General features: G+C 41.8%; 2 protein-coding genes across 2 annotated transcripts in view; both read right to left on the minus strand.

Annotated features, from left to right (window-relative positions):
* Window positions 1–8,534, minus strand: part of LOC139403175 (CD209 antigen-like protein E) — a gene marked incomplete at its 3' end in the record, with an annotated part of 56,170 nt that extends 47,636 nt beyond the window's left edge. Inside the window, 1 exon segment of the mRNA XM_071146879.1 lies at window positions 8,486–8,534.
* LOC139403174 (uncharacterized) lies at window positions 3,708–7,454 on the minus strand. Its single transcript, XM_071146878.1, has 9 exons — window positions 7,268–7,454; window positions 7,115–7,216; window positions 6,843–7,004; window positions 6,583–6,725; window positions 6,370–6,470; window positions 5,926–6,063; window positions 4,415–4,614; window positions 4,182–4,228; window positions 3,708–3,938 (listed from the first exon to the last, which is right to left on the minus strand). Exons 1-9 carry the CDS (start codon window positions 7,452–7,454, stop codon window positions 3,708–3,710), a joined length of 1,311 nt encoding a protein of 436 aa, XP_071002979.1.
* Window positions 8,535–14,075: the final 5,541 nt, after the last annotated feature.

Here is a 14,075-nt window from a genome sequence, read left to right on the forward strand (position 1 = left end):
TTCGACCTGTAATATAACTTTTTGAACGTTTCGTCCGACTGGACCAGATCGCGCTTTTGGATATGTTTACCAAACGCCCTAACAAAAGAAGCTATTGGACATAAATGATGGACATTATCGAACAAAACAAGCATTTATTGTGGAACTGCGATTCCTGGGAGTGCATTCTGATGAAGATCATCAAAGGTAAGTGAATATTTATCATGCTATTTGTGACTAAAGTTGACTGAGCAAAATGGCAGATATTTCTTTTGGCTGGTTTAGGCTCTGAGCGCCGATCTCAGATTATGCTTTTTCTGTAAAGTTTAAAAAAAATCTGACACAGCGGTTAAAGTCCATCATTTTTGTCCAAATACCTCCTTGTTCGAGCCTAGAGTTCACAAATCTAAATTCATGAACCGCGATCACTAGGTCCAGACGAAAATTCAAAAAAGTTCCGTTACATTCCGTAGAAACATGTCAAACAACGTATATAATCAATCTTTAGGATTTTTTAACATAACTCTTCAATAATGTTTCAACCGGAGAATTCCTTTGTTTGTAGAATTGCAGTGGAACGCAGGTCGCTGTCACGTGAGCGCGCATGATCAACTCATGCCACTCTGGCAGACACCTGACTCAAAGAGCTCTCCTTCCCTCATTCCTCACAGTAGAAGCCTCAAACAAGGTTCTAAAGACTGTTGACATCTAGTGGAAGCCGTAGAAAGTGCATTATGACCACCCCATAGACACTGTATATTCGATAGGCAATGACTTGAAACACGATGAACCTCAGATTTCCCACTTCCTGGTTGGATTTTTTTCTCAGGTTTTTGCCTGCCATATGAGTTCTGTTATACTCACAGACATCATTCAAACAGTTTTAGAAACATCAGCGTGTTTTCTATCCACAATACTAATAATATGCATATATTAGCTTCTGGGACTGAGTAGCAGGAAGTTTACTCTGGGCACGCTTTTCATCCGAACGTGAAAATGCTGCCCCCTATCCCAAACAGTGTGAGTGTTTCCTCTCAGTAATGTTCTGCCCTCTGTGTGTGTCCAGGTCACACAGATTTAAGTATCCAATCACATTCAATCAGGAAGCTGGTCGACCTTGTCAAAGAACTTTGTTCCTTCATTTATTAATCTGTGCTTTGTTATTCTTATTATTAAAGTGATAAGCATAGGCTAATAATTGGTCCCACTTTTTTACAAAATCACATGACATGTTTCTAATAAAAATAATGAAGAATAATTTTACAGAGTACAGTATGTCTACATTCTCTCCTCTAAATCTAAACACAACAATTATTTGTCTTCTAATTTTCTTCTTCCTCCTCTGTGTCTTTCTGACACTAAGGCTCTATCTCAATTAGTCTCTCCTCTCCACCTATCTCCTCACCTCCTCATATCTACTCCTTTCTCCTCTCCTCCTATCTCCTCTCCTCCTATCCTCTTATCTCCTCTCCTCCGTACCACTGTATCCAACCATCAACATAGTAATTACTACCAGCTTGCTAATGTTAGTAGAATTCATATCTTTAGGACATTCGTAACATATTGTTTGTTTTTGCAAATTCGTAACATATCATACACATTGTAATTTGTAACAATTCATACAACATGGTTGATGGGCATCCACAAACTGATACATACCATATGAAAGGTAATATATCATATTAAAATGGAGTGTCTCTGATATACGTACAGAATAATACAACATGTTTTGAGACTAGGTTGGAAATACACAGTGGCGAGTTACAGTACATACTGAAGGACTTTATCAGCATAGTAACTAAACTACCAGAAAAACACAGAGAGAGAGAGTTTCCAATCATGTTCCTAAAAGTGTATGTTTTGATTCATGGATGTTATTCCATGAGAACTGTAGATGCATCAAAGAAGCCAAGTACTATTTGCATTTGAAAATGTAATGGAAAGAGAGAGAGATTTAAAAAAAAATCAAAACTGGATCTGTGAGAAAGTGATGTAACATCAACCTACTATGACAACGTTCTCACTCACTCACTCACTCACTCACTCACTCACTCACTCACTCACTCACTCACTCACTCACTCACTCACTCACTCACACACACACACACTCACTCACTCACTCACTCACTCACTCACTCACTCACTCACTCACTCACTCACTCACTCACTGTAGTGTGTGTGTGTGTGTGTGTGTGTGTGTGTGTGTGTGTGTGTGTGTGTGTGTGTGTGTGTGTGTGTGTGTGTGTGTGTTCGTGCAATCTTACCTGAAGCACCAACTCCATCTCTTGGACTGGGCTTGAAGGCTCTTACGTTGGCATATGATTGGCCATCAATGTCTGTGTTCTTCATTGCATCAGGCTCATCGTCATTAAATCCATCTGGGTTTTCATAGACTCCCTCTGACATCTTAACACACTGCTGATAAAATACAGTAACTTCTACATCTAACCTCAACTCTAATATACATCTATAGCTGTGTCTTCCTCCTGCACTGTCCTGGGTCTGTGTGACTTTAGGTAGTGAAACTCTTTTTCAGTCATCCGCAGTGGATGATAAATTGTGAAATCAACACAACACAGGCCACCACATGACTCCCAACAGCCTTAGTTTCATAATATAATACATTATATGACTCCCACCAGCCTTAGTATGATAATATAATACATGATATGACTCCCACCAGTCTTAGTGTGACAATATAATACATTACATTACTATATATCATGCTATACGATGTATGTGTGAATTCACAGGGTCCCAATTTTGGATGTGCTAAAATAAATTGTGATCCTATTAATTGACATATACACTACATATATCCTGACTGAGTTTACAGCACCCCCAGCCTTCACATGGAGAACACATTATGGATCTCACTCTGTGACTGGTGGTGTAGGGGGAGTAGTTGCCCCTAGATGCTGATCTTAGGTTGGTTTTACATTTCCACCACTAATGGTTAAGGTTAAGATTGGGGGAGGGAAACCTGATCCTAGATCTGTACCTAGGGGAAACTTCCCCCCGAAGTGTGACCGGCAACCGATGGCCATAGAGGGGTCTTTATTCTATCTATGCTGACTATGAAGAGTTACTCAGAATGAAAAAGCAGAAGTTCTGACAACATCTCCATAGTTTCACTTTTAAGAGAATAGAAAGAAGAATAAAAAGCTGACACATGTATTATGAGAAAACGTTCATATATCCACCCTGTCTTTCAGTACAACATGACATACATACCAGTTACATCTAATGACACAACTCTCTCTGCACTGATTCCACTGTTCCACATGACATCTATCTACATTAACTATTATACAACTCTACAGCTCTAATCTCTTCCACAGGAGGAGAGAAGGCATCACACAGATCCTTAGATACAGGGACAGAGTCAAAGCTGGCCCTCTGTTGGACGTAGTACTAATTACAAGTACAACTGTAGTGTTGGTGACAGAGACCTGGGTGGATGTTGTACTAAATACAGGTACAACTGTAGTGTTTGTGACAGAGACCTGGGTGGATGTAATACTAACTACAGGTACAGCTGTAGTGTTGGTGACAGAGACCTGGGTGGATGTAGTACTAACTACAGGTACAGCTGTAGAGTTGGGCACCTGGGCACAGTTTCCCAAAAGCATATTCAAATCAAATCAAATTTTATTTGTCACATACACATGGTTAGCAGATGTTAATGCGAGTGTAGCGAAATGCTAAGGCTAAGTAGCAGATTAAGGCTAAATTAATCTTAGAACATCGTTGAAACGATGGACGGGGCCCTGGCCTGTAGAGTTCACAACCACCCCCACAGAGTCCTTCACTGAGCCCAGACACACACCCTCGTTGCCTGCCCTGTCCACTACCACCAGCTCTACCTTCTTTGAACAGCAGGTTGCTCTGTAGGCCACCCGGGTCACATTATTGGCCCTGAGGCGCACGACTGTAGAAGTGTTGAGGATCCCATTGCCCTGGATGAAGATAAAATATTTTTAAAATATCTGCCACAGCAACATATATTTGAATAATTCAGTGGATGTTTTGTGCACAAATGTGATGACTAAATTGTCTTATTTGGAATTTTCTCATTTGGATTCTCAATGTGGCCGTGTTTGGAATATTGTCTTTCTGGGCCGAGCCTCCGTTAAACTGCAGTACCAAAACAAAACTGTAGGTGCAATCCAAACTGGGCTTCTAGACCGGAACGCTGGTACCTTGGAGACGCCTGGTAGTCCGCACTGGGAGATGTAAAATCTGTCACCTGGAGGGAGGAAGGAGGAGAAGGGGGAGAGAGGGAGAGGGGATAGAGGGAGAGAGAGAGCAAGAGCTAATGTAGCTGATAACAACTGGTAGCTTACAGCCACCAATTCGCTCAAATCAGTGGTTGTGAGGGAGAGAGAATATGAGAAAAGGAGGCCATTTTAGAGTTTTGAAACAAGACCCTTACTTTGCTGACAACGGACAGGGTTACATCTGTTCCTGACGGGGTGCTGGCGGGCACCATGAGGCTCACTGTACCGTTGGCCGCAGCGCCCCCAGTCACCATGGAGATGTTGGCAGGGAAGGAAGAAGTGAATCTGCGATCGTTGGTGGCTCGGACGGTAAAGGTTCCTCAGGTTCTGTTGGCCGTTTCTACGGTGAATGGGACTGAAATGGTGGAAAACTATGGACAGAACAGGGCTTAGACTCTGATTGGTTAAGTAGTAGTAGTATTTATAAATGAGGCCTCAAGGCTCTGTATTTATGTTGATTTATTTTCCCTTTTGTACATTAACCATTTGTACATCGTTACAACACTGTATACAGTGCCTTGCGAAAGTTGTTGATGAAAGTTGATGCTCTCTGTGCTTTTAACGGACCTCTGAGACTATCACAGTGCAGGTGCATTTATACGGAGACTTGATTACACAGAGGTGGATTGTATTTATCATTTTTTATTTTTTTTTATTTAATTTTTTTAATTTTACCCCTTTTTCTCCCCAATTTCGTGGTATCCAATTGTTGTAGTGGCTACTATCTTGTCTCATCACTACAACTCCCGTACGGGCTCGGGAGAGACGAAGGTTGAAAGTCATGCGTCCTCCGATACACAACCCAACCAAGCCGCACTGCTTCTTAACACAGCACGCATCCAACCCGGAAGCCAGCCGCACCAGTGCGCCGGAGGAAACACCGTGCACCTGGCCACCTTGGTTAGCGCACACTGCGCCCATCCCGCCACAGGAGTCGCCGGTGCGCGATGAGACAAGGACACCCCTACCGACCAAGCCCTCCCTAACCCGGGCGACGCTAGGCCAATTGTGCGTCGCCCCACGGACCTCCCGGTCGCGGCCGGTTACGACAGAGCCTGGGCGCGAACCCAGGGACTCTGATCGCACAGCTGGCGCTGCAGTACAGCGCCCTTAACCACTGGGATTGTATTTATCATCATTAGTCATTTAGGTCAACATTGGATCATTCAGAGATCCTCACTGAACTTCTGGAGAGAGTTTGCTGCACTGAAAGTAAAGGGGCTGAATAATTTTGCACGCCCAATTTTTCAGTTTTTGATTTGTTAAAAAAGTTTGAAATATCCAATAAATGTCGTTCCACTTCATGATTGTGTCCCACTTGTTGTTGATTCTTCACAAAAAAATACAGTTTTATATCTTTATGTTTGAAGCCTGAAATGTGGCAAAAGGTCGCAAAGTTCAAGGGGGCCGAATACTTTCACAAGGCACTGTATATATATAATATGGAATTTGAAATGTCTTCATTCTTTTGGAACTCCTGTGAGTGTAATGTTTACTGTTATTTTTTATTGTTAATTTCACTTTTGTATATTATCTACTTCTCTTGCTTTGGCAATGTTAACATATGTTTCCCATGACAATAAAGCCCCTTTAATTTAAATGAATTGAGAGACACAGAGAGACACACAGAGAGGAGACAGAATGTTTGTTACTGTGTTATTGTTACACCACATTCTCACAGATCCAGTTATGATTTGTGCCACATTTGTCATCATTCCATGTCTTTACAGGGTCATCTTGTCTAAAGTATATCTCAGCACAGTCCTCCTGCCCATAATTATCAGGCTGTCCTGCGCTCCAGTACCTAAACAACACAGAGAACCAGACAGTCAGACACTGTGGTACAAACATCCTCCTCATTTATACACATAGTCCTACGTTTTGAAGACACTCTCTGTAAGATGATAATACCGTTATCAAGAATGGGCCATCAACACATTTCACTACATTCATATGTAAATATTACCTGGTTTCTATAATACATCTATAGTTCTCATTGAATGACATTCATGAGTGGAAACATACCTTTTTATGAACATGAATGGTAAGCAATATGTCTTTGTTGTTTTTTTATCACCATATCAACTGGTAAAATGGACAAATCTCTCACCCTGTGGTCAGTGATGTGCCGTCCACCCACTTCCAGGTCCCCTCAGTGACAGAGTCAGTCAGACCAATCCAGGCTCTCATGTGGAGGTTAAAGACAAATGTCTGTTGTTGAGAAAGATAAAAACGTATTATACTGCACATATTAGTGTACTGCTGGAAATGGAAATCTCTCTCTCTCTCTATCTCTCTCTATCTCTCTCTCTCTCTCTCTCACCTGTTCCTCTCTGCTGTTTATGATCACGAGGTCTGCTCCTCTCCTCTTGCAATCCTGTCTGCTCTCCTCCCAGGTTTTCTTCTCAGTAGAGAGGAAGTACAAACTGGAGTCAAAGTATCTCCATCCCTCCTGACAATGCTGCTCTGTTGAAGAGCAAAGGTGAACACATTGAGAAACTTAGCCAGTATCTTTATACTCATAAAGCCATGATATATAATTACTGTTGATTTTACTTCGAATTTATCACAGTTATATCTCACCCATCACAAAAAGCTTTGCCTGAATATGACCTTTCTCTTTAGTCAGGTTGTTGTATCTGGTCTGTAGCTGGTCTCTCTCTGCAGTTGCGTTAGTCTTATAAAGGGAACAACTCTGTGACAAGTTGTTCCTTTTATCCTCAGAATCTTTGATGGCTCTGTTATCTACAAGGTATAAACACATAGTTACTAGGTAAAACACCAGGTAAATAGGCTTAGTAACCTACACCTCTATATAACTGGGTGATAATCAATGAACTTGGACACAAACTCACAGTAGACAGACAGGCCTATGATCCCAGCCAGTAGGAGAACACACAGCAGCCCCAGACACACTGCGGCAACTAGGAAGGGTCTCTTCCCTGAGCTATCAGGTTCTGTGGACACACATAATATACTGTTATGTTTTGTGTGTGTGTGTGTTTTACCTGAGTGCTGGTCTCCTGGTCCATCATTAGGAGCAGTGTCTGCTGTCTCTTCTCTCTTGGTGCTGGTCTCACCGTCTCTGAGGGTGTCTGCACTGACGTAGATATCCACAATCCTCTCCTCCATCTCACCTCTGTCAAACTTGACCTTCTTGTTCATATCTGGTTCAGTATAGATGACCTTTGACATCTTTAACAATGCCTGGGTCTTTCTTTCTATGTAGGGCTACTTACTATACATTAAGTCTCTGCATCTAGAATTAATGTGATGGTCTTCCAACATGGCCACCAGGAGGCGTCATATGTCAACTGCAAGCCCTCTATACGTTCAGTCTCTGCTTCTAGTGACGTCTCTGTCTCTGAGTCATCTGTGTTTCTGTGTCTGTGTGACTGCTGTAGCTGTTAACTCTATGGAAGTAACAACAAAATGACATGGGAAGTTGTGGCTATGATAATACAAAAATGTTTACAAGTTTGAAAACTTTATGCGAGAGATTGTTACCAGTGGTTATTGTTAAACCATTTTCTGCTGCATAATATAAATCATTCCATGTCTCTACATGGTCATCTTGTCCAGAGTGTATCTCAACACATTCCTCGTGTCCAGGGAATGGGACTTGCTATTTGTGATGTTGGACAGAACACTAACATACCAGGAAGATATAGATCATACAGGGGAAGTGGAGAACAAAGGCTAGCTATTAACATATATTAAATATCATATGTAACAGTCAAACATGAGCATTTGATGTTGTGCTTATATGTAACTTGACAACAAAGACTGACTGTCAAAGATGATTAGAACACACAGCAGCCCCAGACCCACTGCAGCAACTCCAGAGGGTCTCTTCCACCACTGAACATGTACTGAATAACACATTATTAAAGTAAGATCTTTAGTAATGTGTATTACTGTATCATCTAGGATTGGGACAAATAAAGGTATAGAAATACTGGGTAATCTCACCTGTTTAATATATTGTGTGTGGTGTGTGTGTGTGTGTGTGTGTGTGTGTGTGTGTTCGTGCAATCTTACCTGAAGCAACAATTCCATCTCTTGGACTGGGCTTGAAGGCTCTTACATTGGAATATATTTGGCCATCAATGTCTGTGTTCTTCATAGCATCAGGCTCATCGTCTTTAAATGGTTCTGGGTTTTCATAGACTCCCTCTGACATCTTAACACACTGGTGGTCAAATACAGTAACTTCTACTTCTTACCTCAACTCTAATGTACGTTTGTAGCTGTGTCGTCTCCCTGTGCTGTTCTGCGTCTGTGTGACTTTAGGTAGTGAAACTCCTTATCAGTCAACCACAGTGGATGACAAATTGTGAAATCAACACAACACTGGCCACCATGTGACTTCCACCAGCCTTAGTTTGATAATATACATTATGTGACTCTATATCATGATATATGATGTATGTGTGAATTCACAGGGTCACAATTTTGTATCTGCTAAAATAAATTGGGATCCTGTTAATTGACATATACACTACATATATCCTGACTGAGTTTACAGCATCCCTAGCCTTCAAATGGAGAACACATTATGGATCTCACTCTGTGACTGGAGGTGTAGGGGGGAGTTGCCCTTAGATGCTGATCTTGTTCAGTTTTATATTTTACATGAACTACTATACAACTCTATAGCTCTACTCTATTCCACTGGAGGAGAGAAAGCATCACACAGATCCTTAGATACAGGGACAGAGTCAAAGGTGTCCCTCTGGTGGACAGCTGTACCTGTAGTTAGTACTACATCCACCCACGTCTCTGTCACCAACACTACAGCTGTACCTGTAGTTAGTACTACATCCACCCAGGTCTCTGTCACCAACACTACAGCTGTACCTGTAGTTAGTACTACATCCACCCAGGTCTCTGTCACCAACACAACAGTTGTACCTGTAGTTAGTACTACGTCCACCAGAGGGCCTCCTTTGACTCTGTCCCTGTATCTAAGGATCTGTGTGATGCTTTCTCTCCTCCTGTGGAATAGAGTAGAGCTGTAGAGTTGTATAATAGTTAATGTAGGTAGATGTCATGTGGAACAGTGGAATCAGTGCAGAGAGAGTTGTGTCATTAGATGTAACCAGTATGTATATGTGATGTTGTACTGAAAGACAGGGTGGAAATATGAATGTTTTGTCATAATACATGTGAAGGGTTTTTATTCTTCCTTCTATTCTCTTAAATCTGTCAAACTGAAACTATGGAGATGTTGTCAAAACTTCTCTTCACAGTCAGTATAGATAGAACAAAGAGCCTATATGGTACAGATCTAGAATCAGGTTTCCCTCCCAAAATCCTAACTTTAACCATTTGTGGTGGACATTAAAAACGGACCTAAGATCAGTGTGTGTGGCAACTTCCCCCCTGCACCGCCGGTCACAGAGTGCAAGACATAAGTGTCTCTCCATTTGAAGGCTGGGGGTGCTGTAAACTTAGTCAGGATATATGTAGGGTATATGTGAATGTATGCAAAATTGGGACCCTGTGTCCCACACATACATCAAATAGCATGATATAGAGTCATATCGTGTAGTATATTATCACTTCGGTTGAATCACATGTTTAAAACTAATGATCACTCTGGGAAACAAACATGTTCAGATTAGGAACTAAGGCTGGTGCAAGTCACGTGGGGACCAGTTTCCCCTTCACTGTTGAAAGTTAAAAGAATAGTGTGACTACAGTAAATCACACATACGCAGGACAGTGCAGGGAGAAGACACAGCTATAGACGTATATTAGAGTTGAGGTTAGAAGTAGAAGTTACTGTATTTTATCAGCAGTGTGTTAAGATGTCAGAGGGAGTCTATGAAAACACAGATGGATTTGAAGACGATGAGCCTGATGCAATGAAGAACACAGACATTGATGGCCAATTATATGGCAACGTAGGAGCCTTCAAGCCCAGTACAAGAGATGGAGTTGTTGTTTCAGGTAAGATCACAAACACACACACACACACACACACACACACAAATTACACACACACACACAAATTACACACATTGAATAGGTGATATTACCCTGTATTGCTATAGCTTAAATTGTCCCAATCTTGGATGATACAGTAAAACACATTACCAAAGATTACTTTACTAACTTTAACAATTTGTGATTTAGATTTTCAGTGGTGGAAGAGACCCTCTGGAGTTCCTGCAGTGTGTCTGGGGCTGCTGTGTGTTCTCTTATTGGCTGGGATCATAGGCCTGGCTGTCTACTGTAAGTTTATTATGTTGTCACTGAGACTTAAGTAGCCTACTTAATCATCAATGGTGAGGAAATTACATTTTTAATTAACTCTTCCTTTTTACAGATGGAGTCATTGGTCATCACTACTCAACAGAGAGAGTCCAGCTACAGGCCAGTTACAACAATATGACTGAAGAGAGAAACCAGCTACAGACCAGTTACAACACCCTGACCAAAGAGAGAGACCAGCTACAGACCAGTTGCAACAACATGACTGAAGAGAGAAACCAGCTAAAGACCAGTTACAACAACATGATTGAAGAGAGAGACCAGCTACAGATCAGGGTTAGGTTGTATGGTGAGTGGAGTTAATTTCTTTAATTTAGTACATAGAAGAGATGTTGTATATTTGTTGACTTTTGAATGCCTGCTGTTCTGATGTGTTCATCTCAGAGAAACCCTGTCTAGCTGGATGGTGGAAGTTTGGCACCAGCTGTTATTATGTCTCCTCCACGATGAACTCAACTGGGGCCGGTCAGAGAGAGTGCAGAACAATGGGAGGAGAGTTGGTTATTATAAACAGCAGAGAAGAACAGGTAATAGATAATACATTATTAATACTACAATACTACAGTTTCTTTATTATCATCTACTTCTCTGATTAGTATTCAACATGTATAACCAACTGCATTGCAAATGTTTATGTCACTGTCAATTTTTAAAATACATTTCCTCTCAGAAACAAAAGTTTGCATGAAATTATATAAACTCAGCAAAAAAAGAAAAGTCCTCTCACGGTCAACTGCGTTTATTTTCAGCAAACTTAACGTGTAAATAAATATTTCTATGAACATAACAAGATTCAACAACTGAGACATAAACTGAACAAGTTCCACAGACATGTGACTAATAGAAATGGAATAATATGTCCCTGAACAAAGGGGGGGTCAAAATCAAAAGTAACAGTCAATATCTGGTGTGGCCACCAGCTGCATTAACTTTTTTATTGCTGAAGGGGCAGTATTGAGTAGCTTGGATGAAAGGTGCACAGAGGTGCCCATATTAAACTGCCTGCTCCTCAGTCCCAGTTGCTAATATATGCATATTATTATTCATATTGGATAGAAAACACTCTGAAGTTTCTAAAACTGTTTGAATGATGTCTGTGAGTATAAAATAATTCATATGGCAGGGAAAAACCTGAGAAAAAAATCCAAAAAGGAAGTGGGAATTATGAGTCTGGTCGATTTTTAACCATGATCTTATTGAAATCACAGTGAGATATGGATGAGTTTGCACTTCCTACGGCTTCCACTAGATGTCAACAGACTGTAGAACTTTGTCTGATGACTCTACTGTGAAGGGGGGCCTATTGAGAGGAGAATTAGTCAGGTCTGCCATGAGTTGACCATTCTTTGACCATGCGCGTTCACATGAGAGCAATCTCTGTTCCATCGCTCATCTGAAGTCAATGTAATTCTCCGGTTGGAACGTTATTCAAGATTTATGTTAAAAAACATTCTAAAGATTGATTCAATACACCGTTTGGCATGTTTCTACTGACTTTTACGGAACTTTTTGACATTTCATCAGCTTTAAGTGAACGCGCTTCGTGACTTTGGATTTGTTTCCCCAAACGCGCTAACAAAAGTAGCTATTTGGACATAAATGATGGACATTACCGAACTAAACAAATATTTATTGTGGAAGTGGGAGTCCTGGAAGTGCATTCCGACGAAGATCAGCAAAGGTAAGTGAAGATTTATAATGCTTTTTATGAGTTTTGTTGACTGCACAATTTGGCGGGTAACTGTATGGCTTGCTTTTGTGGCTGAACGCTGTTTTCAGATTAGTGAAAATATGTTTTGCCGTAAAGCTTTTTGAAATCTGACACAGCGGTTACATAAAGAACAAGTGTATCTTTAATTCTATGTAAAACATGTATCTTTCATCAAAGTTTATGATGAGTATTTCTGTTATTTGATGTGGCTCTCTGCAATTTCTCAGGATATTTTGGAGGCATTTCTGAACATGGCGCCAATGTAAACCGAGGTTTTTGTAAAAAATATTAACTTTATCGAACAAAACATGTATTGTGTAACATGAAGTCCTATGAGTAATCATCTGATGAAGATCATCAAAGGTTAGTGATTCATTTTATCTCTATATCTGCTTTTTGTGACTCCTGTCTTTGGCTGGAAAAATTACCATGTTTGTTTGTGATTCTGCGGTGACCTAACATAATCGTTTGTGGTGCTTTCGCTGAAAAGCCTATTTGAAATAAGACACTTTTGTGGGATTAAAAACCAGATTACCTTTTAAAATGGTATGAGATACATGTATGTTTGAGGAAATTTAATTATTAGATTTCTGTTGTTTGAATTTGGCGCCCTGCGCTTTCACTGGCTGTTGTCATATCGATCCCGTTACCAGGATTTCAGCCATAAGAAGTTAAGGACTGCAGCTCATCTTCTCCTCATGGACTGCACAATATTTGCCAGTTTTTGCTGTGAGATGTTACCCCACTCTTCTACCAAGGCACCTGCAAGTTCCCGGACATTTCTGGGGGGAATGGCCCTAGCCCTCACCCTCCGATCCAACAGGTCCCAGACGTGCTCAATGGAGAGCCTTTTTATTTCTCTATTTGGTTAGGTCAGGGTGTGATTTGGGGTTGGCATTCAAAGTTTGTATATTTCTTTGTTGGCCGGGTATGGTTCCCAATCAGAGGCAGCTGACTATTGTTGTCTCTGATTGGGGATAATACTTAGGCAGCCCTTTTTCCCACCTTCAGTTGTGGAATCTTGTTTTCTGTATAGGTTCTTAGCCTTACAGAACTGTGCTCATTCGTTTTTTTGTCTTTGTTATTTTGTTTTGGTGTCATCATCATAAAAAGACGATGTACGCCCACCACGCTGCGCCTTGGTCCACTCCTTCTACAAACGAGAGCCGTAACAGAAAGTCCCACCACCAATGGACCAAGCAGCATGCCTCAGAGTGGAGGACATCATGGACATGGGAGGAGGTATTGGCAGGGCATGAGAGCCTGCCATGGAAACAGGCGGAAGGAGCTAGTGAGGAACGGCGGCGATACCAGGAGTCACGGCAAGGAAAGAAGCAAGAGAGGCAGCCTCCCCCAAAAATGGGGGGGAACACGGGTTGGCGAGCGCAGCGAGCGGAACGAACGGAACTAAGGGGTGAACGAGAACCAACTCCCTGTAAACACAATGAGGAGTTGGTCACGGTTCAAGTGCCACATTTTCCGGTTCTGTGCACCGTGCCTTCAGTGCGCATCCACAGCCCGGTGCGCTCTGTGCAAGCTCCCCGCAGTTGCCGTGCTAGAGTGGGCATTCAGAGAGGACGGATTGTGCCGGCTCAGCGCTCCTGGTCTCCGTTGCGTCTCTTCAGCCCAGGATATCCTGCGCCAGCTCTATGCACGGTCTCCCCAGTTCGCCAGCACAACCCAGTGAGGCCGGTGCCAGCTCCCTGCACTTGCCGTGCTACAGGGCTATTCAGCCAGGAAGCGTTTTGCCAGCTCTGCGCTCCAGACCTCCAGTGCGCCTCCACGGCCCAGTATATCATACGCCGGCTATACGCAGCTCCACGTAC

Source organism: Oncorhynchus clarkii, unplaced genomic scaffold (genome assembly GCF_045791955.1).
Source record: "Oncorhynchus clarkii lewisi isolate Uvic-CL-2024 unplaced genomic scaffold, UVic_Ocla_1.0 unplaced_contig_9919_pilon_pilon, whole genome shotgun sequence".
NCBI classification, from domain to species: Eukaryota; Metazoa; Chordata; class Actinopteri; order Salmoniformes; family Salmonidae; genus Oncorhynchus; species Oncorhynchus clarkii.